Genomic DNA, 23,567 nt, shown 5'->3' on the forward strand with positions numbered 1-23,567 from the left:
CCCCAGCATCAGGCCTGTCCCAGTAAATCCTGCTGCCAGGCCAGCTCTAGGCTCCAGGCTGGCCCTTTGGCCCCAGACGCTAAGCGGGCTCCCCTGGTCCCAGGCTTGAAGCTCACCCCAGAACCAAGACAGGCCCTGCAGCCCCAGGCTCTACGCTGCCCCCTGCAGACTCAAGTTCCAGGTCTGCCCAGCACCAGGTTGGCTAGAAATCTACAGTAAATGTTAGACTAAATGAAGAATTATTAGAACCATGTTCATTGGTCCTTTAAAGGCAGGAACAAGACAAATATTGTCATTGTCATTGCTACAATTCAGCATACGCTGAAATTATAACCAAAGAAAAAAAAAGAAGAAAAAAACCCAAGAAAATGAAATAATAGATACAATTATTGGAAAGAATGAGAAAAAAACATTTGTTCATTCTCACATTTATACCAAAAATGTGAGAAAAATTCATTTAAATAGAAAGGACCAAAACTTAATACAGGTTTTAGTACAGTGGGAGTTCAGTAGTTTTACCACAGTAGTAGGTAAATTATTTTCATTTTTTTTCTGTTACAGCAAAAAGTAGAAACTCTTTGATCAAATAATTTCATTGTTAGAAATTTTTTCTATGAATATACTTATTAAAATACTCCAAAATACATGTTTTTTTTCACATCAGTTTATTTAAAAAAAGAAATAATCTCAAATTGTTAGGAGACTTGTTAGATACATCTATATCATAGGATGCTATGAGGCCATTAAAAATGACGTGAATCCATAAATGGTGCCATGCAATGCTCTTTGAGATACAAGAAATAGTAAGCTACAGAACAGAATTATAGAATGGTCCATTCTATAAAGGATATGTTTTCTGGAAAATTATATAGAAAAATGTGGAAACAATGTTAATTTGAGGGGAATCTTGGGCTTGAGAGTGAAGATAAAGAAATGCTTTCTAATTTTCACTTTTTAAAAAAATTTCACCACTGATCAGGTGTTTATTTTTATTTATTTAATTTTTTGAGACAGGATCTCACTCTGTCGCCCAGGCTGGATTGCAGTGGCACCATCAAGGCTCACTGTGACCCTCCTGCCTCAGTCTCCCGAGTATCTGGGACTACAGGCATGTGACAACATGCCTGGCTAATTTAAAAAAAAATTTTTAGAGATGGGATCTCCTTATGCTGCCCAGGCTGGTCTCAAACTCCTGGGCTCAAGCAATCCTCTAGTCTCAGCCTCCCAAGGTACTGGGATTATAGGCATAAGCCACCATGCCTGGCCTACTTTTATTTCTGATTGTATACCTTTTTGTACAGGTCAGAAGTTTTAAAATGTATTTAAAAATCAATACCTTTGCTTCATGCCAGCAGTAACTTATTAGAAAATATTAATAATTAAAATTACTTATTTCACAGCAGTTAACATAAACCACAAAAGACGTAGGAATAAACCTTACCAGAAATGTCCAAAACTGGGATGAAGAAAAGGTCAAAATTCTACCAAAGAACATAAAATAAGACATGAATAAAAGGAAAGATGCTTCATATTACTGAAAGGAAAGTCTCTGGGCTATGGATTCAGGAATAAATTGATAGAGAGTGTTTTCTTTCTACAGCTGAAAGAAAATCCCCAGCAAATGTCCCAAGCTGTGAGCTTCACCCTGTAGTATGCACAGGAGAGTTAGTCTGGGGGAAGGAGACAGGTTTGTTGCTTTGAGGTGAGGGAAAGTGATGCCACCTGCATAGAAATGTCAGTTTTTTCCTGTTTTATTTTAGACTTGCCCCTCCCAATGGCCTTTCAGTTCCCTGAGCTCCTGCAGCCCAACCGCCAGATTCAGAGTATTAAAATTCACCTTGCTTCTATTTACTCATTGATACACCCCTCTTCCCCCACCTATGCTCCCTCCCCACTACATGTCACCCACTCTGCACCCACTCTGTACTCCCTCTGCACCCACTCGGCTTCTAGACCCTAGAAACATTTTCCGAGGACCCTACTAAGAGCCTCCTCCCCCAGGAAGCTCTCCAGGAGTTAGCTTTCATTGCCCTCCCTGCTTCTGACCAGATAGTTTGGCTCTTCAGGTCAACTGGGGGACTGCTGCCCTACTGCACAGCATTGGTGTATTCCAATACACAGTGGCCTCCAGCCAGGCACCATGGGGTGGCCATCTTTAAAGCACATGGCCACCCTACACACTGCAATGAATCAAGATGTTAAAATAGAGATCATGAGACTGACAGAATAGACTCTTTGTATCAATAAGATACTAAATTATAAAAAAAGACCTAAGGCCATGCCAGATGAGGGTTAAATCATGTACCCCTACAGTTAAAGAATAAACTATGTTCTAACTGTCACAAGGTTTTTTATTTAGCAACTAAACAAACACTGGCATCAAGATAAGCAAAACAACTGCAGCTCAACAATGGCCAGATCCTGACCAGCTGACCCTCCTGTTCCACAAACCATAACTAGTTTTGATTCGCCAACATATTTGATAAATTATACTAGTAGATTTCCTAATACTGAGTTATCATGCTGTTCCTGAAAAGAACATCTCAGTTTACTTTGGACTAGTATATTCTTACTTTATGTATAGCAGGTTCTTCTTACTAATGTTTTACATAGGAATTTTTGTAGAATATTAATGACTTACCTCTGATTTGTATTGTTCATGTAGGTGTTATGTGTGGTTTTGTAACAAAATCATACTGGATTACCATCCTTTACTGCCTGATGTCTAATATCTTAAAACTATTGTTTCATATAGTTGTCTGTTTTTAAAATCATTTCAGGTGTAAGTATTGATATGGTTTGGCTGTGTCTCCACCCAAATCTCATCTTGAATTGTAGCTCCCATAATTCCCATGTGTTGTAGGAAGGACCCAGTGGGAGAAAAATGAATCATGGGGGCAGTTTCCCCCATACTGTTCTTGTGGTAGTGAATAAGTCTCATGAGATCTAATGGTTTTATAAGGGGAAACCCCTTTTGCTTGGCTCTCACTTCTCTTGTCTGCCACCATGTAAGATGTGCCTTTCACCTTCCACCATGATTATGAGGCCTCCCCAGCCATGTGGAACTGTGAGTCAATTAAACCTCTTTTTCTTTATTAACCCTCTTGGTAATTTCTTTATAAATTACCAAGTCTCAGGTATGTCTTTATCAGCAATGTGAAAATGGACCAATACACGTCTGCATTCATTCCCTGTTATTTCATCTTGGCCAGAAGCAATAGTTTGGAATTATTTTCTAAAATTTAATTTTGTTTTATAATTATGTAAATTTTTTGTGGTTCTAAAGTAAAATAAACAGAACATGGTACATTCAAAGGACAGTGGGTACTATTTCTGTCCCTTCTGTCTTATTACCTTCTTAGGAAGTGTCTAAGATGACCACCAATGATCCCCACTTCCTGGTATTCATGACCTTGTGTAGTCACTTCCATATAAGTAAGTAGCTTCTAACCAATAGAATATGGCAACATTGAGGGGATATCCTCTCATGATTAGATTATAAAAGACTGTGACTACCATCTCCCTTATAGACTCTTTCTCTTGCCTCCTTAAATCAGCAAGTTTCCACGTTAGAGCGTTCTGCATGGCAAGGCACTGTGAGTGGCTTCTAGCCAGCAGCTATCAAAGAAGTGAATACCCTCAGTTCAATAATTCTTGAGGCACTGAATCCTCCCAAAATCATATGATTGAGCTTGGAAGTGGATCTTTCTCCAGTTGAGCCTTCAAATGAAAGCCTATCCTTGGATGATAACTTTATTATAGATTTGTGAGAGACCTTAAAGCAGAGAAACTAGATAATTTGTCAACTTCCTGACCCACAGAAACTGTGAGACAACAAATGTGCATTTTTATGCCACTACATTTTGGGGTTATTTGCTACATTTTCATAGATAATACCACCCTTTATAGATAATGTTTTATTTGACGATTTATTTTTCCATTATTCATTTTTAATTTTTAAGGTAAGTATATATTTAGTTGATCTTCATTATTCACAAATTCTGCATCTGCAAATTCACCTACTTGCTAAAATCCATTTATAACCCCAAAATCAATACTCACAGCACTTTTGCAATTATTTGCAGACACACACAGAGTAGCAAAAATGTGTCACCTCATGTGCACCTTCCCAGTTGAGTTAGAACTCTGGCTTGAGGTATTGAGACGACCAGAGGATAGAGACAGAAGGGGCAGCATGGTAATGTACAAGAAGCTGCAGCTGTTAATGGAGTGACATTAGGCAAGTTAATTAACACTTCTAAACCTCATTTTCTCTTTTGTAAAATAAAATAAAATCTGCCCAGGATAAGTTGTTTTTAGGGTTATTTTATATATACATATATATTCTCAGCTGGGATTTCATTTTACAAAATAATATTTTATATATATATATAATTTTATTCTTCCCCTGGAAGCAATGGTTCAGTACTTGCTAATCCAGGGCTTATGATGACTTTATAGAACATAACTGGTGTAAATAAAAAGGACTGGGGAAAGGGGTCACTTCATTTGTTTCTCACTGCAACTGTTTATATATATGCTATGCACATATATAATAAATACATACATATTCATTCACTTTTATGTTAAAAATGGTAATAGCAAATATTTTCATTTTTCCACTTCATGTTTTTTACATATTGTATCCTTAATATAATTAATGTCAGGATACATATTATATCCTGAAATTCACTTCATGTTAGTACAGAAAGATAGTTCTCCCTCCCTCTCTCCTCCAATTCCTCTCACATACACATACACAGCTAAGTAGTACTGTTTTAAATGTTTGTGTTATCTGCTGTCTTTTGGTATTAAAAACAGTTTTGCAATAAATAATCTTTTGGCTATTTTTTTCCTGCTGGTATATCTTTGGGATATATTCTTCAAGTGGGGTTTCTGAATCATAGGGTAAAAATTACATAGTGCTGTGGTTTTAGAGATACGTCCATACATTCTTTGATAATCCTCCCCTTAAGAGGTGGAGATCAATTCCCATTCATTTGATTATGGGCTGGCGAGTGCCTCACTTCTAGCCAATAGAATACAGAAAAAGTAATCAGATGCCACTTCCAATTTAGGTTATAAAAAGCCTGTGGCTTCTGTTTTGTGTGTGTTCTCTCTCCCTTGACTCACTTGGTCTGTACAGAAGTCAGCTATCATATCATGAAGCAGTCTTAGAGAGAGGGAAGTCACCTGCCATATCATGAAAACAGTAAGATAGCCTAAGGAAGGGCCCACATAGTGAGGAACTGAGGCCTGTAAGCAGCCACGTGAGCAAACTTGGAAACTGATACTCCAAGGCTTGCCCACAGCTATTTGATTGAGTTTGGAAGCATATCCTCCTACACTTGAGCCTTGAAATAATTGCAGCCCTGGCCGATGGCTTGATTACAACTTCACAGAGACTAAACCTGAACCACCCAGCCCAGCTGTTCCCATTCTTGACTCACAGAAACTATGAGACAATAAATATTTATAATTTCAAGTTGCTAAGTTTTGGGTAATTTGTTACACAGCAATAGATAACCAATACATGTAGTTTTGCTAGATATTGCCAACACCTCTAAATAGGGGCCATAAGTTTGCCGTCCCAATAGTAATACATGATGTTTCCCATGGCCTAACCAACAGTGTTGCCAAACTTAGAATAATATTTTACAAGCAAATAGATGAGAAATGGTATCATACTATGGCTTTAATTTTCTTCCTTTCATCATGAGGGAGGCTTCCTGTTCCTTCAACATCTTCTTTTTAAATTAGGTACTACATAAGGACAGCTTTCCATCAGTCTTAAGATGAAGAACTAAAGTTTTTACAATTCCTACAAGGCTCTCCACATAGGAACAGTAGTCGAGTCTGGCCTTTTCCTGAGTCTACAACTTCCACTGGCATCACTCTTTGAGGCTGAGGATTCTGAATTAATCATTACTATATACCCTTACCACTAAATTCAGTGTCTACACTGTCTTAAGCTCAAAGCAAGAAACAAATATTGATATAACTGTGGAAGCCTAAATAGATATGAGAAGTTAAGTGCTCACAACCAACCATTTCTTACCCTCTTTGCCTTGACCAAACTTTAGTCAGATTTCTCTCCTTCCCACAGCCCCATTTTGCCTTCCCCTGAGTTGAAACACCGCACTAATGCACTATATTCAGAACATCTCCCCTTAACCGCTTATTCTGAATTCCATGACAATAGAAACAATTTCTGTAGAAATGCCCCGGTTTTGCCACCTGCACACCCCTACCTCATATCCTCCTCCCTACAAAGTTCCTGCTAACCCTTCTTATTCCTCCCTATAAAAAAAAGTCATTTTGTTTGATATTGTGATTCTTGCAGATTTGAGATTGGAGCATTCTTCCTAATGCAACAGTGTTCTTTCTGCATACATTGTCTTCTTATCTAAGTCTGCCTTTGTTTTGACATGAGAAATAAAATTGCTAAATGTAAAATTGCTGCCTGTTTCCTAATATATCAAAAAGCATCACTCGTGTGAAACTTATGATTCAAAATTGTATTCATTCATACAAATGAAACATTGGTCTGTGAACATGCATTTTGCTTTTTTAAAGCTTGATGTAAGGTCTAAGTGTTAAGATAACAATTTTAATATTCTCTTTGGCTGGTTCATTTTTTAAAAATCATGTTGTTGTTGTTGTTTCTGAAATCTAACCTTCTCAGTCTCTCCCTTATTTCCGTTCCGGTTTTCAAGTCTCTTTTCTGTCTCAATCTCTCTGTCTACCACACTCTACCCCTTAGCTTCCCACTTCTATTCCCATGTCTGTTTTTTTTCTCTTCAGTGTCCCGTCTCTCCTCCTTTCTAGGCTTGCTCCTTTGTCCCCATTTCCCCCATTTTCTCTCTGATTCTCTGCTTCTCACTGTCCCTCTCTTTGTGCCTCGGTCTCTTCTTCCCTGCCTCTTAATTTCCCTTTTTCCTTCAGTCGACCTGTTATTACTTATTACTGCAATATCAATTTCCCTTATAAGGATTCCTTACCGTTGTTATTGGCATAATTACAGTTCACAATGATTGTTCAGCCCCCAGATTTTGTCCCTCTCTCTCACAGTGGAATCTCCCTGGAGAGGACCGCACCATTCCACGCTTCCCCTCTCAGCAAATCGAATCTCCCGGCATGGGGCTGTACCATGCACAAACACGTCCATGGTACCATTTAAAATTCCTCCCCTTTCGTCAGAAACATGCTTCCAGTAGAGGAAGGTTCACTCCAACTTCCTCTTCAATCCTTCTTGTAAAATCTGTCTGCAAAAGTGTGCACCTTACTGCTCCTTTCATAGGCCGCCTTTCCGTCGTCTTCCCCCTCCTTCGCTGCCCCGTTGGTACAGCCCACTCTCGGGCTCAGCACCGGGCGAATCCTCCGCTAGTACGGAGACGACCGGGCTCTCAAGATGGCGGCCCCATGCGGAAACAGCCCCAGGGAGCAGCCATGTTGCTTCCTGAACAAAGCCTCTGAAGATGCGGAACGGGCAAAACCGCCCCGTACGGAACAACGCAGCCTACGGAGCCTGGTGTTGTGCTCCCGGACAGGAAGCAGGAGAGTTTGCCAATATGGATGTGACAGCGGTTCCCATTAAGCCGTGATGGGGGTTTTGGGACCTGATAATCCAGCTGGGAGTCAGAGGCGGGATGTGTGCGGTGAAGGGTGAGTCTGTGGGATTGGTAATGGGAGGAGAGGAGCCCGTGAGGGTCAGTGGTAGGTTTATAAAGTCACTGGTGGGGGAAGTAGGTGGGATTAGTGTTGGATTTATGTGGGAATCCAAGATGTGATTAGTAACTGGGAAGTGAGAAGTGAGGGGGTGTCTATGGGGTCAGGAATGGCGTGCAGGTGGACTGACTGGTGGGTTTAACTGGGTTCAGTGTTTTACGAGGCTCTGAGGAATCCGTGATGGGAGGCTATGGACTAAATGATGGGGGCGTCCATGTGTTCAGTGATGTGATGGACATGGGGGAGTTCAAGAGGGTACATAATTGCTAGGCTTGAGAATTCCGAGATTTAGATGGGGACAGTAATGGGGCCACGGTGTTGTGGTGGTCAGCCACATTTTACTGGGGAAGGCCTTTACTTACGTTAAATTTCCACAGGTCATAGGCTGCTGAGTTCTTAAAGGTCAACCCCTTTTCACATCTTTTCGTAGTCTACCATTGCCCCCTAAGCATTTCTGATGGTACCCCCAACAAGACCAAACAAATAAAAACTGATAGAATCATAATAAAAAGTTTGATTTCAGTCCTCCACTTTCTCAGTTTGTTGAAATCATTTTATATTTTATTCAAGAGACATTTATTGAGCATCTGCTGAGTGTCCAGAGATGAGTATGACTGTTTCTTTTGTGTCCTTCTAGATCTGTTTTGATACAGCCTGGGATACCCCCTATAAAATAATCTCTCTATCATGGGAGCCCCCACTTCCTCTGGGCTAGTTCAAGCTCTGTCTGCATGACTTGTCCTGGGACTGAGGAAAGTTTACTAGGTATGTACCTTCCTGCATTGTGGTATATTCTCTTTTTTTCAGTGGTTCCAACCTATCACCATTTTTGTATGCAGACAATAGCGCTGTTGAAAAAGAGCAATACAAATTTAAACAGAAAACATATTAAAATTAACCTTTGAGTCCATGCACATTGATTTAGCAAGAGTTTTCTGAGTTGGGGGAAAATATAAGAGAGTTCTTGGAAAATTGTTGGAATTCAGCTGCTGGTTCTTTTCAGGAATAGGGAATGCATGCCTCAGTTTTCCATTTGGTCATTCCCATTCTTATTGCCAAGGAGCTCCATCTTCACTTACATCTTTATATAGCTATCCATGATTATTGCCTCATGAAAATCTTATATAAATAGAATTGCTGATTCCCGGGGGGAACAATAAGTTGTTAGTAAATCAGCTGGAAACATCTTCACATCTATCCAATTATAAACCTTGGTCAACTTCTTTGTGATCATATTATAAGTACAAGAGGAGTAAAGAATGATCCCTCCTCCACATGGTGCTTGCTGATCCTTCTGTTAGGCTCAAACAACCTTATCCCACAGGGTAGCCCATTAGCTACCTGACTTCTGGTGTTAGTTGTTGCTAGACTGGTGAATGTGAAAGCTGCAGTCTGGGTTTGGTCTATGAAAAACATTCTGATCACCAGTTTTGCTTTTTCAGTCATCTGGCCTTTTGGAAAAGAGCAAAAAATGATGAAGTCCCAGGTGAGTTGCTTTTTTTAAAAAAAATTTCTTCTTTGGTTTTTCATACAATCAAATGGAAAGTAAAGATATCTAAAATCTGGATTAAGGAAAAGGTGGTAACAATAAAGATCAAGACCTCAAAAGCATTGCTAGGTAATATGTGAAAAACCTGGCTGGAAACCATTTTTATAAATTAATGTACTAATTGTTCTGATCTTTCTTGCAGACATCATGAGTTACACGATTTGCATTTCCCTAAAGAGAAAGATAAATTTCCCATGGTAAGAAAATATTTCTTGCCATATAAGACTAAAAAAAAAATTCCTTTTTGGCTTTTACTCTAGGAGGTGGAGTGCACAGTGTCCTCACCAACACTCCTTTGGTAAATGCCACAGTAGATTTCTTGTAGTGGTGTCTTAAAATGATCTTTTTAGAGGGGATGTATCATAATGTCTAGCCAAACTCCTTGAACCTTATTCTTGAGTGGGGGATGGCAAATTATTATCCATGGGCCAAATCCCATTCTCCAACTGTTTTTATAAACAAAGCTTTATTGGAGCACAGCCATGCTGTTTGTTTACATGTTGTCCATAGCTTTTTTCTAACTACAATGGCAGAGATGAGTAGTTACAACAGAAACCATATGGCCTGGAATGCCAAAAATATAAACTTTACTGAAAAAATTTGTTGACCTCTGCTTTCGAGGAACAAACTAATTACAGATGCTTCCTATTGTCCAGCTTTATCCACAGGTAAATTCATTAATGTAAGATAGGCACATTTTGAATGTTTTTCTAAACTATATATTTCTCTCAAAAAAAGCCATTCTTTTTTTTTTATTTTTTAAATTTTTTTTTATACTTTAAGTTCTAGGGTACATGTGCAAAACCATTCTTAAATTTTATTTTATCTGGCAAATCTTTGGAGGGCAAAGGTCCCTGATGCTCCGTATCTTTTGCTCTGCTTTCAGAATTTGTAGGATTACTGTCAAGTTCAAGGCTGTTCCTTCTTTGCTCTCTCAATTTTAAAAGTTTGTATTATTTTTTCTTTCTGCCAGCATTGGCATATAAACATTTAAAATTATATAAAAGATAAAAATTTAAAACAAAGAGACCTTTAACTTAAACTCACTTGCTCCCAGGATAATCAGTGTTAACCATTGCTTCTAACCTTCCAAACCTTTTTTGATATGAATATAACTGTGATTAACTGTTTACGTGTAAAAGTACAAATGTGTGAGAATGTCTCTTATTTTCATACACTTTTCTTTTGGAAAAAGAATGTTACGGTAAACATTTTGTTCTGCAACTTGATTTTTAACTTACTGTCCAATATAAAGCTCTTTTGTATACATTTAGAATATCTTTCCATATCAGTACATAGAATCCTCCTTTATTATTTTATCAGATGCATAATATTTCTTTGTGGCCTGGTTGTCTGGGATTGTTTCTTCATCTTACAGATAGAGATTATAATCCTCATAGGGTTGTTGTGAGAACTGAGTAAAAACCATGCTTGAAACTGTAACCGGGGCATGGTTTATACTGTATTTAAGTATCAGCTGTTATTACATCATCAGTATCATTATCATTGTCAAATCTTGAAGTCAGCTTTTGCATTAGGAGTCCTTATGTATATTTTACAGTAGAGTTTAGAGTTCTGTTGCAAAAAGACTTTTTTGTTGTTTTTGTTTTTGGATTTCAGTAGCTTTGCTTGAGGGCTGTGCTGTCTAATATAGCAGCCATCAGTCAAATGTGGTTACTGAACACTTGCAATTGGCTAGTTTGAATTGAGACATGTTGTGTTAAGTCCATACCAGATTTCAAAGTTATATTTCCAAAAAACTCACTAGGAGTTTTTAAGGATTGATTACATGTTGAAACAATATCTTGAGTAATATATTGGAATAAATATATATTATTGAAAATAATTTTTTGAATGTGGTTCCTAGAAAATGTAAACTTACTATCTGGTTAGCTTTATATTTCTGTTACACAACACTGCTTTGAAGGAGAATGGATTTTTTAATTAGCCCAATACATCCAACTGCTGTGGCTAATTAGTTGATTAATTGCTTCTTCCTTCAGGAAGAGGGCTGTGTATTAGTTCCCTACCATCCAGAAGTGAAGTCGTTTTTACACATATCCTCCTTTTCAGCCTGTAACACCTACTTCCCTTTCATTTCTTCCATCTCTTAATTGTACTTCCATTTCCACAGGGACCCGAACTGTAAAAATGGTTTCTAGTTGACAAAAGTATAATTTTCCACTGATTATGTACTATATTTTTCTCAAAATTAAGAAATTTATACCTACTTATTATATTGAAGCATTTGGGTATCATTAATAAAGCAAAATCAGAATGTTAGAATGATAACATCTATGAATTTACCTCTCAGAATGGATTTCCTCTGTATTCCAGATTTATTATCTTTCTTATGTTACTTTTCTTCAGATTAAAAAAATGTAGACTAATACACAAAACAGTTTTTAACTAAACATGAGTTTTTGTTTTTTCTTTATAATCATTATTCATTTCTTTTTAACAAACATTTCTTAAGTACCCAGTTTATGTCATATGCACTGGCTAGCTGTTGAATATCCTGAGCAGATTTAGGTATAGTTTTCTTCTGGGAGGACTGCAGAGAAAAGAGAGATGTGGAAACCAACATTAACACATTGGCAGAGATGTAAAGAGATGTAGAAACTAACATTAACACATAAAAGTTCTGTAGCAGACATGGAGCAGGTACTGTTATAGCAGAGAGTGGGGAACAACCAGATTTCTAAGGAAGTAGGTAATAGGCTTAAATGATTATTGAACTTTGGCTCATGAGGGAAGTAGGCTGAGAACAGGAAGCAGCGTTTGTAAAAGTAGGGCAGAGTGATTTTAGGAAGGCTGAGAATTTTAAAACTAAAATGGAGAGTGCTTCATGGAAAGGTCGACTAAGGTTGGTATTGAAGTGATAAAGTATAAAAGATCATGTTTACAGTATCAAGGAGGCAGTTTGGACTGCAGTAGTCAAGAACTAGACTATTGAGTGAGAATAAATCTTGCAGATATGAGAGTTCATCAATCATATATTTAGTATGTAATCTTTGGCAAGTATTTACTTAACCACTGTAATCCTCAGTTTTCTTATATGTAAAATAGGAAAATTAATAGGATTGTCACAGACAACTATGTGTTTGGCAGCTTGACAGAGTGAATATGGAATTGGTGTGGGATGAGAGAAAACTTGAGATTTGAGATGAGAGAGATGAGACTGTGTTAGCAAGGAAGAAAACAAAGGAGGCTTTTAAGCAGGCAGTGTTGACATTTGAAATAATCATTTTCATTCTGAAAGTGGTGTTTGGTAATAATGGAATATTTAGGAAAAAGTCTGAACAATTTATTTAAAATAATACAGATCACTGTTAGATTAGTTTCTGCTATTAGTTAACAACTATTGTGAGGATAATGGGGACATAATTAAAATAGTCAATTTTCCCTCCAGAAACATTTTATAACTCTACTTTTACCCAAATTCTTTTTTTGATGTTATGTCACTAATTTGTTGTGGTTTCTTCGTTAATGTTTTCTGCACATTTTTGTTGAGTTTATCATTTGGGATTCCTTATTTTTTGTTGCTCCTGTAATTGGTATATTCATTCTATTACTAGCTATTATGTGTATATAAGACAGCTATTAAATTTGGGGGAAGCTAAGATCATTTTCCTATGAAATAAAGAGATTAGATTAATGATCTTCTAGAGCTCTGACATTCTGTGATTCTCTAAATGTAGCTTTTCTTTTTTTTTTTTAAAAAAAAAAAATGTACTTGCAAAGGGCATTTCTGCTCTATAATCATTAATTAAAATTCTCCCATGTCTTATTTTGTTACTTTTATGGTCTTTAGTACTTTTTAGAGTTAAAATTTTTATTCCGTCAGAATTTATTCTTTTTTCCCAGGTATTGTATAGTGTATTGGTTTGCTAGGACTGCTATGACAAAGTACCATAAACTGGGTGGCTTAAACAATAGAAATTTAGTCTCATAGTTCTGGAGACTAGAAGTCCAAAATCAAGGTTGTTGTTCTTCAGGACTGTGAGGGATATATTTGTTTCATGCCTCTCTCCTTAGCTTCTTTATAACTATCTTATTTTTATTCTTTGCATTATCTTCCCTCTATGCATGTCTTTGTGTTCAAATTTCCCCCTTTGGATAAGGACACAGATCATATTAGATTTAGTTTCACCCTAAATACCTCATATAGCTAGGTATATCTGCAATGACCCAGTTTCCAAGTCATATCACATTTTGAGGTACTGGGGGTTAGGACTTCAACATATAAATATTCAGAAGATACAACTCAACTCATAATATTTCTTCAACATTATTCCTTTCCTGTTTACTATTCATTGTTTCAATACTATTCATCCAATAATCCATCTTCCTCCCGGTTATTTGGGTGCTGCCTTTAAAACATATGAAATTACTGTATGTATTAGGTAGGCATTTTATGGTTTACCTCTTTTTTTCTCTTTATATGCCTGGCTCTGCTTGCTAAAAACAGGATTTTATTTTGTTTTTCCCAAAAACTATGATACAAAACTAGGTGTGGGTGTAGTTGTGCACATTACAGTAGAAATTATGAGAATGATCACTTCAGATTGAACAGGAATTTGCTATTACAGGGGTTAGTATCATTCAAGGATGTGGCTGTGGATTTCACCCAGGAGGAGTGGCAGCAACTTGACCCTGCTCAGAGGACCCTGTACAGGGATGTGATGCTGGAGAACTACAGCCACCTGGTCTCAATGGGTAAGGATGGCTTCCCCGAATAACTCAAGAGTTGTCCAATCAAGTGCCTTTCCTTACCAGTTGCTGTGATTAGGTTGTTCCTGACATATGTCATGACTTTTATGACCTTCATACCTTTGCAAATGGAGGTTATGCCTTTGTTGAGGGCTAACTGGACAGCTTCATTGTAGACCATCTGAAACTGCACCTTTTCTTTTTCCTTAGGTAAAGTCAATTTCAATCCTCTGTGATTTCTGTTTAATAGGGTATCCAGTTTCCAAACCAGATGTCATCTCCAAGTTGGAACAAGGAGAAGAGCCATGGATCATAAAGAGAGACATATCAAATTGGATCTATCCAGATGAATATCAGGCAGATGGGAGACAAGGGAAGTGAAATACCAATTTATGTGTATTTTTTTAATTGATTGGTGCCTGAGGTTTATATTTCTATCCTTATTGAAATCTCCTATTCTTTGCTTCTATGCTGAGAATTTAGTAGTCACTCAACAAGTAATTGTGGAGCCTTTCAGAGGAGTCCTATTTTTTGTTGATCCTGTCTCATGTGTGTATATATATATTTATATTTACTGTCTTTTCTGAAAGAGTTTTAAAGGCAATAAAAGGCAAATTCCTTTCAAGAACATAAACTGTACTTTAAAAGGCAAGATTCCCAGGTAAATGACTATACTAAATTAAATGTCAAATGCAGTTACTGTTTTAAAAGTTCAGAGGAAATTAGAGTCCAAAGAGATGTGGGAGTATTTGAGAGACATTTTTCAGAGCATGCAACTGTACCTGCTCTGAATGACATAAATGCTTCTGAGGCTGAAGGAGGAGGGTGAAGGCAAGCAAAGAGTGTTGGAGAGAGTATATGAACAAAACTAGGGTCAGGAAGACATAGCTTTTCTGGGAGAACTTTACTAGTTTTACTTGACATGTATAGAAAGTAGTTTATTGGGAGTAGTGGAATTTAGATCTGTATTCTCCGTTTGACTCTGATGCTGAATCTGCAGCAGGATATTGAATTTTTCCATTATTTGTGTTAGTTGTTAGGAAAATAGGTGGAGGAGAGTTAAAGTATTTTGCATACAGAAGATACCTTTTTCTTTAGAGTGATGGTAGGATAATAAAAATGTGTAGCACATGGTTTATAATACAAATGAAATTAAAAGGTGAAAAGGGGTTTCTATTTAGAAAGCAGAAGTGAAAGATTCTAGAAGAATAATAAAAAAAGTAGTGATGAGACCCTTGACACTTTTTCATTGCTTTTAAGTTTAGTTTTTACATGAATATTTCTGTTTAACATTCTTGTCTATCTCTTCACCTGATAACACTATGTGCTGTACTGTCTTCTGAGATGACCTGTTTCCATCCTTTTTTTGTGAGTTCATCTACTATGTTGGATCATCCATTTGTTCTACTTCTTTACCCTCTGTTAATTGACTCTTGTGATGACTCTTAAATTGTGTGTTTTCTTCTTTTAGACAGGAAGAGTAACCTTCACAACTCCCAGTCATGTATTTTGGGGACAGTTTCCTTCCATCATAAGATACTGAAGGGAGTCACAAAGGATGGTTCATTGTGCTCCATTTTAAAAGTCTGTCAAGGTGATGGTCAGCTGCAGAGAATTCTAGAGAATCAAGACAAACTCTTCAGGCAGGTCACATTTGTTAACAGTAAAACAGTGACTGAGGCGTCAGGGCATAAATATAATCCATTGGGGAAAATATTTCAAGAGTGCATAGAAACAGGTACATCAATACAGAGATTCCATAAATATGATGCTTTGAAAAAGAACTTAAAACCAAATATTGACCTACCGAGTTGTTATAAGAGCAATTCAAGAAAAAAAATTGATCAGAGTTTTGGAGGTGGAAAATCATCTAGCCAGAGTGAGCCCAATTCTACTCTTGAGAAGATTCACAATGGAGTAATACCTTTTGATGATAATCAGTATGGAACTGTTTTTAGAAATACACAATCCCTTATTCAGTATCAGAATGTAGAAACTAAAGAGAAAACCTGTGTATGTGTTACATGTGGAAAAGCCTTTGCTAAGAAGTCACAGCTCATTGTACATCAAAGAATTCATACTGGAAAGAAACCATATGATTGTGGTGCATGCGGAAAAGCCTTCAGTGAGAAGTTTCATCTTGTTGTACATCAGAGAACTCATACTGGGGAGAAACCTTATGATTGTTCTGAATGTGGAAAAGCCTTCTCTCAGAAATCATCCCTTATTATACATCAGAGAGTTCACACTGGGGAAAAACCCTATGAATGTAGTGAATGCGGGAAAGCCTTCTCCCAGAAATCACCCCTCATTATACATCAGAGAATACATACTGGGGAAAAACCCTATGAATGTAGAGAGTGTGGGAAGGCCTTTTCCCAGAAGTCACAGCTGATTATACACCATAGAGCTCATACTGGAGAGAAACCATATGAGTGTACTGAATGTGGGAAAGCCTTCTGTGAGAAGTCCCACCTCATTATACATAAAAGAATTCACACTGGTGAGAAACCCTACAAATGTGCTCAATGTGAGGAAGCCTTCAGCAGGAAAACGGAACTCATTACACATCAGTTAGTTCATACTGGGGAAAAACCTTATGAATGTACTGAATGTGGGAAGACATTCTCCCGCAAGTCACAGCTCATCATACATCAGAGAACACATACTGGAGAAAAACCCTATAAATGTAGTGAATGTGGCAAAGCCTTCTGCCAGAAGTCACATCTCATTGGACATCAGAGAATTCACACAGGAGAAAAACCTTATATATGTACTGAATGTGGGAAAGCCTTCTCTCAGAAGTCTCACCTTCCGGGACACCAGCGAATTCATACAGGAGAGAAACCTTACATATGTGCTGAATGTGGAAAGGCCTTTTCTCAGAAGTCAGACCTTGTTTTACATCAGAGGATTCATACTGGGGAAAGACCCTATCAATGTGCTATATGTGGGAAGGCCTTTATCCAGAAGTCACAACTAACTGTACACCAGAGAATTCATACAGTGGTAAAATCATAATTAACTGGCCACAGAAAAGCCTTAGAATTAGCTCAAGCCTTAATAATTACTAGAAACCCAATTAATTTGATAAGCTTGGGGACAATATCCCAATAGATAAAAATTTTTAAGGGAATCTGTTTCTAGTTTGGTGATGCCTAACTTTTCCAGCAAAGATGATGGAAAATAGTTATATAAATGAAGAACATTTTTAATATGGCATGTAAAGATTTTAAAGTTATGAACTCAGTGATCAGTGCAGCAAGTTAAGCATACAGAATATTGTCAAGTTGCATATTCCTTATACTACATAATGATAATCAGCCATTGTGAAACTGCTAATATTAACTTGGCATAATTATGGCCATAAAGTAATTTTCTATAAAAGACATGGAAGAAAATGAGTAAACAACAAAATAAAACCTATACACTATTTTAAGAAGGGGCTTGAGCATGACCCCTAAAGCTACATGTAAAGGTCTTGTACAAAAAATTGAACGATAGGTTGATCAGATTCAGTAAAGTTGATCTGTGTGCATTTTCCCATCTCAAGCATATAAGTTGACCTGCATCTCTGGAAGGACCTTGAGATTGATGCATTTTGGGCAGGTGTCCCTTTTATTCTTCCCAACTGGGAACTTGGAGCTGAAAAACATTGGCACTGAGGCCAGATGGTCTTGGGTTTAATCCTGGCTCAGTGACTCACAGATTGTGTGACTTGAGGCAAACATACTTCCCCTGAGTATTTTTTATCCGTAAGTACAAATACAATGCAGAGCTCATTTTCAGTTAATATTAGTACTTTTTAAATCTTTACTCTCTATCTTGAAGCATTAGATGCTAAGACTAACATGTAAAAACCACATCTGAACTTGCTTTTCCCTCTGGACACTCTGCTTTTGATTGTCCATCCCTATAAGTGGCTCATTTTACTGTCTTCTGATCCTGGTGGCCTTATTTTTTGCTATGTTAAGGTTATGTTTTTTAATACTTGCATTTATTTTCATATACTTATATAAACCATAGTGATTGCACATAAAGACCCTGCCTAATGTCTCTTCACTTCTTTGTGATCCTTTTCCTGAAGCCCCAACTGTTTTCCCTGAAAACTTACAGGGGAAGACTCTTGCGGGGAGAAGTAATGCCCGCATAGCCTTGAGAACTGGAGGTCTCTAAGATATCTCCTACTATACTTTCCGTCATTCCATCCATTCCCCAATAAGCATTTTTAGATGAGCACCCTTGCTGGAAGTGACCTGCAGGAGAGCATAGTTGGCAAGTATGAGAATGCCTGTGTGATAAACACAGCATCTGCACATATTTCCTGCTTGATTTCCTATCCACTTGATCCCCTTCCTGCTTGGCTGAACTGTCTATTGTGAAAACATGGGGCTCCTCTAGTTGAGAATGACTGTAGAGTAGAGGGCACGCTGGACAGGGATGTGGGAACTGAGTATTAAAGATGCCATTCACTGGACAGGGATGTGGGAACTCAATATTAAAGATATCATTCCTCCCACATCCCAGGTGATTTATATATTGTTGGAGTGGGAAAAGAGAAATCCAAAAGAGCAAGCCCATTCATAAAATGGATCTGCTAATTTTATTGTTGAATAACTGAAATAAAAATACTATGTAGCATGTGGGTAGCTAGCACATGGCTATAAAACTCTAGTGGATTTTTAGCTCTATTTATATGGAACTAAAGCTACAGTTGTGTGGAACTAAGCTTCCCCCCTGTTGGTAAATGGCAGATACCTAGTTTTCATCAATAGTTACATTGAGCTTACTCTGATGTCTTGTTTTGCATAATTCTTTTATCAGGCTTTCTCTGACGGTCTGTTCTTTATATTTTTTTTATCTGTGCATCCTATGGTTGCCCCAACAGTGTATCTAATATGTGTGATTAGTCATATTCTTCACTCCTCAACACAATTACATCAGTTTTTCACAATAGTCAATGAACCTTATATCAAAACCTCAAAAACCTTGTTTTAAAAGATCTTATAATTTGGTTCTAAAATTATATACAGAAATGCTCCAAGGCAAGAGTAGCTAAGACACTTTTGAAGAACAAATTTGGATAACTTATTAGACTTCTTATAAAACAGTGGTAATTAAGACAATGTGGTATTACATGAGTAGTCATGTAGATCAATGGTAAATGAGAATCTGAAAACTGATAATTACCTGCAGACACTTGAATTATGACAAAGTTGGCATTCTAGAACAATGGGAGGAAACTCACCGTTTCAATAATGCCTCTGACTCAGTTATCCAAATGGGTAAAACAAAGAAAAAACAAATTTACTGCATACTATTCACAAAATTTATTCTGCCTAAACCTATAATAGAGGAAAATGTGTAGCAGTAAGTATATATCAGGCAAAAAGAAAGCCTGAAAATACCTAAGCAACAGTCTCAATAGGTTAGAATAAAAAAATGCTGTGATCTAACTCCAAAAAAGTAAAAAGGACATTATAAAGGTAAGAGAGGATAAAGAAATAGGAAAACACACAAAATAGGAACAACAAAACAAGAAAATTATGGCTCACTTTTGTAATCCCCATACTTTAGGAAGACAAGGTGGGAGGACACCTTGAGCCCACGAGCTCAAGGCTACAGTGGTTGCACCACTGCACTCCAGCCTGGGTGACAGAATGAGACCCTGTCTCAAAAAAAATGTAGATTGAAAAAAATAATAAACCTTTAAGTAAACTGGGAATAAAGGGCAGCCTCCTCAAATAGTTAAAGGGTGTAGATAGAAAACCTACAGTAAACATCATATTTAATGGCTGGAAAAAAGGCAAGAATATTTACTTGACTCTTTCTGGTTAACATACTGGCGAATTTAGCCAGTACAATAAGCAAAGCAAAGTAGGGAGTGGGCCTGCAACCTGGAAAGGAAGAAATAAAAGTGTTGTTATTTGTAGACAACATATCCTTCTATGTGGAAGATCTCAAAAACTGCACAAAATATTTACTAGACCTAATAAGCAGGTTTTGCAAAATATCTAAATAATTTGGAGAGATTAATTAAAACTCAGGTATTCTGATTCTAGAGTCTACACACTTAACAATTATGTTATGCTGCCTCTCCTGCCTCCCTTTCCCTTCTGTAATTCACACAATTATCTTCCACACTGTTTTCTGAATTGGTTCCATGATACATGATGCTTGCATGCAGATGCTCCTATTATTTAGCCAAACTTTAATATTGAAAAAAAAAAACTCCATAAAAACATTTAAGTCACCATTTAATAAAAAATTTAATCTTAATTTTTATGTTTTAGTGTTCAAAAATGACCTCTCATACGTCCTGGCAGTGAGATAGTTTATTGGGAATACAGACCTATGATAATCATGTTGGATCTTTAAATTAGTTAAGAGGATTCTTATCTGCAGAACACTGGGGATGTGATTGATGCTAAATATTCAGTGAATGCCCTGAGCTTTGACCCTCTAGGATTAGAAAGTATAGAAATTTTGTCCCTTGGGAGTTGTGTTCTGGTTGATGATACTCTTTTTTTGCTAGTTTGCCGAAAAAATTAAAAGATCCTGGCCCTGGATTTTGTTGTTGAGAAGACCAACAGGAAGCTTGATTTAATGTCTAACACTGCTTTGAAATTACACATCTATGGAAAATCTCAGCGTGTTCATGGATATGGCTGCCTGAAAAGTGTCATACCATACACAATTGCAGCTGCCAGAGAAAGGCCAAATCAGTGCCTGTCAAACAAAAAACAAATAGAAAACAAAATGATAGTCTTAATCTAATGATATAAATACTCAGATTAAACAGATGATCTAAAGACACCAATTAGGGGAAGAGATTGTCATATTAGATAAAAACACAGAGACTATATGCTGCCTACAAGAAACATACTAAATGTAAAGACACAAATGAGTTTAAAGTAAAAGAATGGAAAAAAGATATACCATGATAACACAAATCAAAAGAAATGTGGTGGGCCTATATTAATATCAGATAAAAATATATTTCAGGATAAATAATAACAGATTTTTTAAAGACCAGTTCATAGTGATAAAGGAATCAGTTTATCATGAGAACGTAATCCTAAATATGCACTTAATAGCAGAGCTTCACCATACATGAAGCAATAACTAATAAAACTTCAAAGGAAAAATAGGTAAATCCACAATTACAGAAATTTCAATACATTCTCACTAATTGAGAGAATGAGAAGATAGACAATTAGTAAAGTTATAGTAGGTAGACTTGAACAGCAAAATCAACCAATTTGACCTAGTTGACATTTGTAGAACATCCCACCCCAAAATGGTACAATACACATTTTTAAGACCATGTAAAACATTTACCAAGACAGAGCAATAAATTTAAAAGTTAAGGTGATTCGTTCTCATGTGATTCTAATGTAATTCATTAGAAATCAATTACATTAGAAATAACATAAAAGTATCTGGAAAATACCAAATATATGGAAACTAAATAACACACTTCTAAATAACCCATTGGTCAAAGAATGAATCAAAAAGGAAATGAAGTATTTTGAACTCAATGAAAATAAAAACACAACATATCAACATTTGTGAAATGCCTCTAAAGTAGTACTTAAAGAGAAATTTAAAGTGCTAAAGGAATGCATTAGAAAAGTCTCAAACCAATGAATCAGTTTCCACCTTAAGAAGATAGGAGCAGGAAAAAATGAAATGCATTATAAACAGCAGAATGATCTGTTCAAAGCATAAATTAAACAGAAAAAAGAAAATACATCAAAAGCTGGCTTTTTGAGAAGATATGTCAGACTCAGGAAAAAAGAGAGAGAGGACACAATTATTCAAATCAGAAATGAGAGAAGTGACATTACTACAGACTTTACAGACATCCAAAAAATAATAAGGGAAGATTATGAGCATCTTAATACCAATAAACTTGATAACAGATGAAGTGGATAAATCCTTTGAAAGATACAAGCTACCACAGCTCACTTGAGAAGAAATAGATATTAACATAGTCCTGTATCAATTTTTAAAATTCAATTTGTAGTGTAAAACCTTATCAAATTCAGGATCATAGACCTTCACTGGTGAACTGTCTCAAACCAAACAATATTTAAAGAGGCAGCAATTCAAACTCTATACAAGCTTTTCCACAAAATTGAAAAGGAAGGGATAGTTCCCAATTCATTATATTAGGTCAGCATCACCATGATACAAAACCAGAAGATGTTATAAGAAAATAAAACTACAGACCAATATCCCTTATAAATATTGATGCAAAATTCTAAACAAAATTTTAGCAAATTGAATGTCACATTATATAAAAAGGATAATATATCAAGACCAAGTGGGTTTTCTCTCAGAAATGCAAGGTTAGATTAACATTTGAAAATCAGTCAATGTAAGTCACCACATTAGCAAACAAAAAGGGAAACCATATTATTATCTCAAAAGATGAAAAAAAGTATTTGACAAAAATCATCTAAAAAGGAACTAACTTCTTCAATAGATCAAAAGGAAGTTAATATCATACAATGAAAGACTGAGTGTTGTTTTTTTTTTAATAAAGAGCAAAGCAAGGATGTCTGCTCTGTCATTTCTATTGATCCATATACTGGAGGTTCAAGGCAGTACAATAGCCAAAAAAATGGCATTTGGTATGGAAAAAAAGAAGTAAAACTCTATTTGCAGATGATATGCTCATTGATATGGTTTGACTGTGTCCCCACCCAAATCTCATCTTGAGTTGTAGCTCCCACAATTCCCACATGTTGTGGGAGGGACCTAGTGAGAGGTAATTGAATCATGGGAGCAGGTCATTCCTGTGCTATTCTTGTGATAGTAAATAAGTCTCATGAGCTCTGATGGTTTTATAGAGGGGGAGTTTCCCTGCACAAGTTCTCTTCTTTTGTCTAGCACCATGTGAAATGTGCTTTTCACCTTCTGCTATGATTGTGAGGCCTCCCCAGCCATGTGGAATTGTGAGTCCATTAAACCTTTTCCTTTTGTAAATAGCACAATCTTGGGTATGTCTTTGTCAGCAGCATGAAAACGAACTAATACAGTCATGTATGTAAAAAATTTTAAATCTTGAAAAAAATATACTAACAACTAATATTTGAGATTAGTAAGATCTTAGCATACAAGGTCAATAGTCAAAACTCCACAATAAACAATCAGAAATTGAAATTTAAAAACGATACTACTTGCAGGCCACGGGCGGTGGCTCACATCTGTAATCCCAGCACTTTCGGAGGCCAAGACAGATGGATCACAAGGTCAGGAGATCAAGACCATCCTGGCTAACATGGTGAAACCCCGTCTCTACTAAAAATACAAAAAAAATTAGCTGGGCGTAGTGGCAGGCACCTGTAGTCCCAGCTAGTCGGGAGGCTGAGGCAAGAGAATGGCATGAACACAGGAGGTGGAGCTTGCAGTAAGCCGAGATCACACCACTGCACTCCAGCCTGGGTGACTGAGTGAGACTCCAGCTCAAAAAAAACAACAACAACAACAACAACAACAAAAAACTACTTGCAATAACATTTAAATATTAAATATAAATAGACATAATAAAATATGTGACAATTATAGA

The 23,567-nt window shown here is 36.8% G+C and overlaps 2 protein-coding genes across 2 annotated transcripts in view; both read left to right on the forward strand.

The window, feature by feature from the left end:
- Positions 1 to 23,567, forward strand: part of RPS14 (ribosomal protein S14) — a 520,685-nt gene that overhangs the window by 60,355 nt on the left and 436,763 nt on the right. The gene's annotated exons all lie outside the window — the stretch shown is intronic.
- Positions 6,575 to 18,030, forward strand: ZNF300 (zinc finger protein 300). The gene is made up of 6 exons (XM_050793662.1): positions 6,575 to 7,665; positions 8,366 to 8,493; positions 9,171 to 9,214; positions 13,870 to 13,996; positions 14,241 to 14,367; positions 15,466 to 18,030. Exons 2-6 carry the CDS (start codon positions 8,460 to 8,462, stop codon positions 17,009 to 17,011), a joined length of 1,878 nt encoding a protein of 625 aa, XP_050649619.1. The 5' UTR covers positions 6,575 to 7,665; positions 8,366 to 8,459; the 3' UTR covers positions 17,012 to 18,030.

Source organism: Macaca thibetana, chromosome 6, assembly GCF_024542745.1.
Source record: "Macaca thibetana thibetana isolate TM-01 chromosome 6, ASM2454274v1, whole genome shotgun sequence".
Taxonomy (NCBI): domain Eukaryota; kingdom Metazoa; phylum Chordata; class Mammalia; order Primates; family Cercopithecidae; genus Macaca; species Macaca thibetana.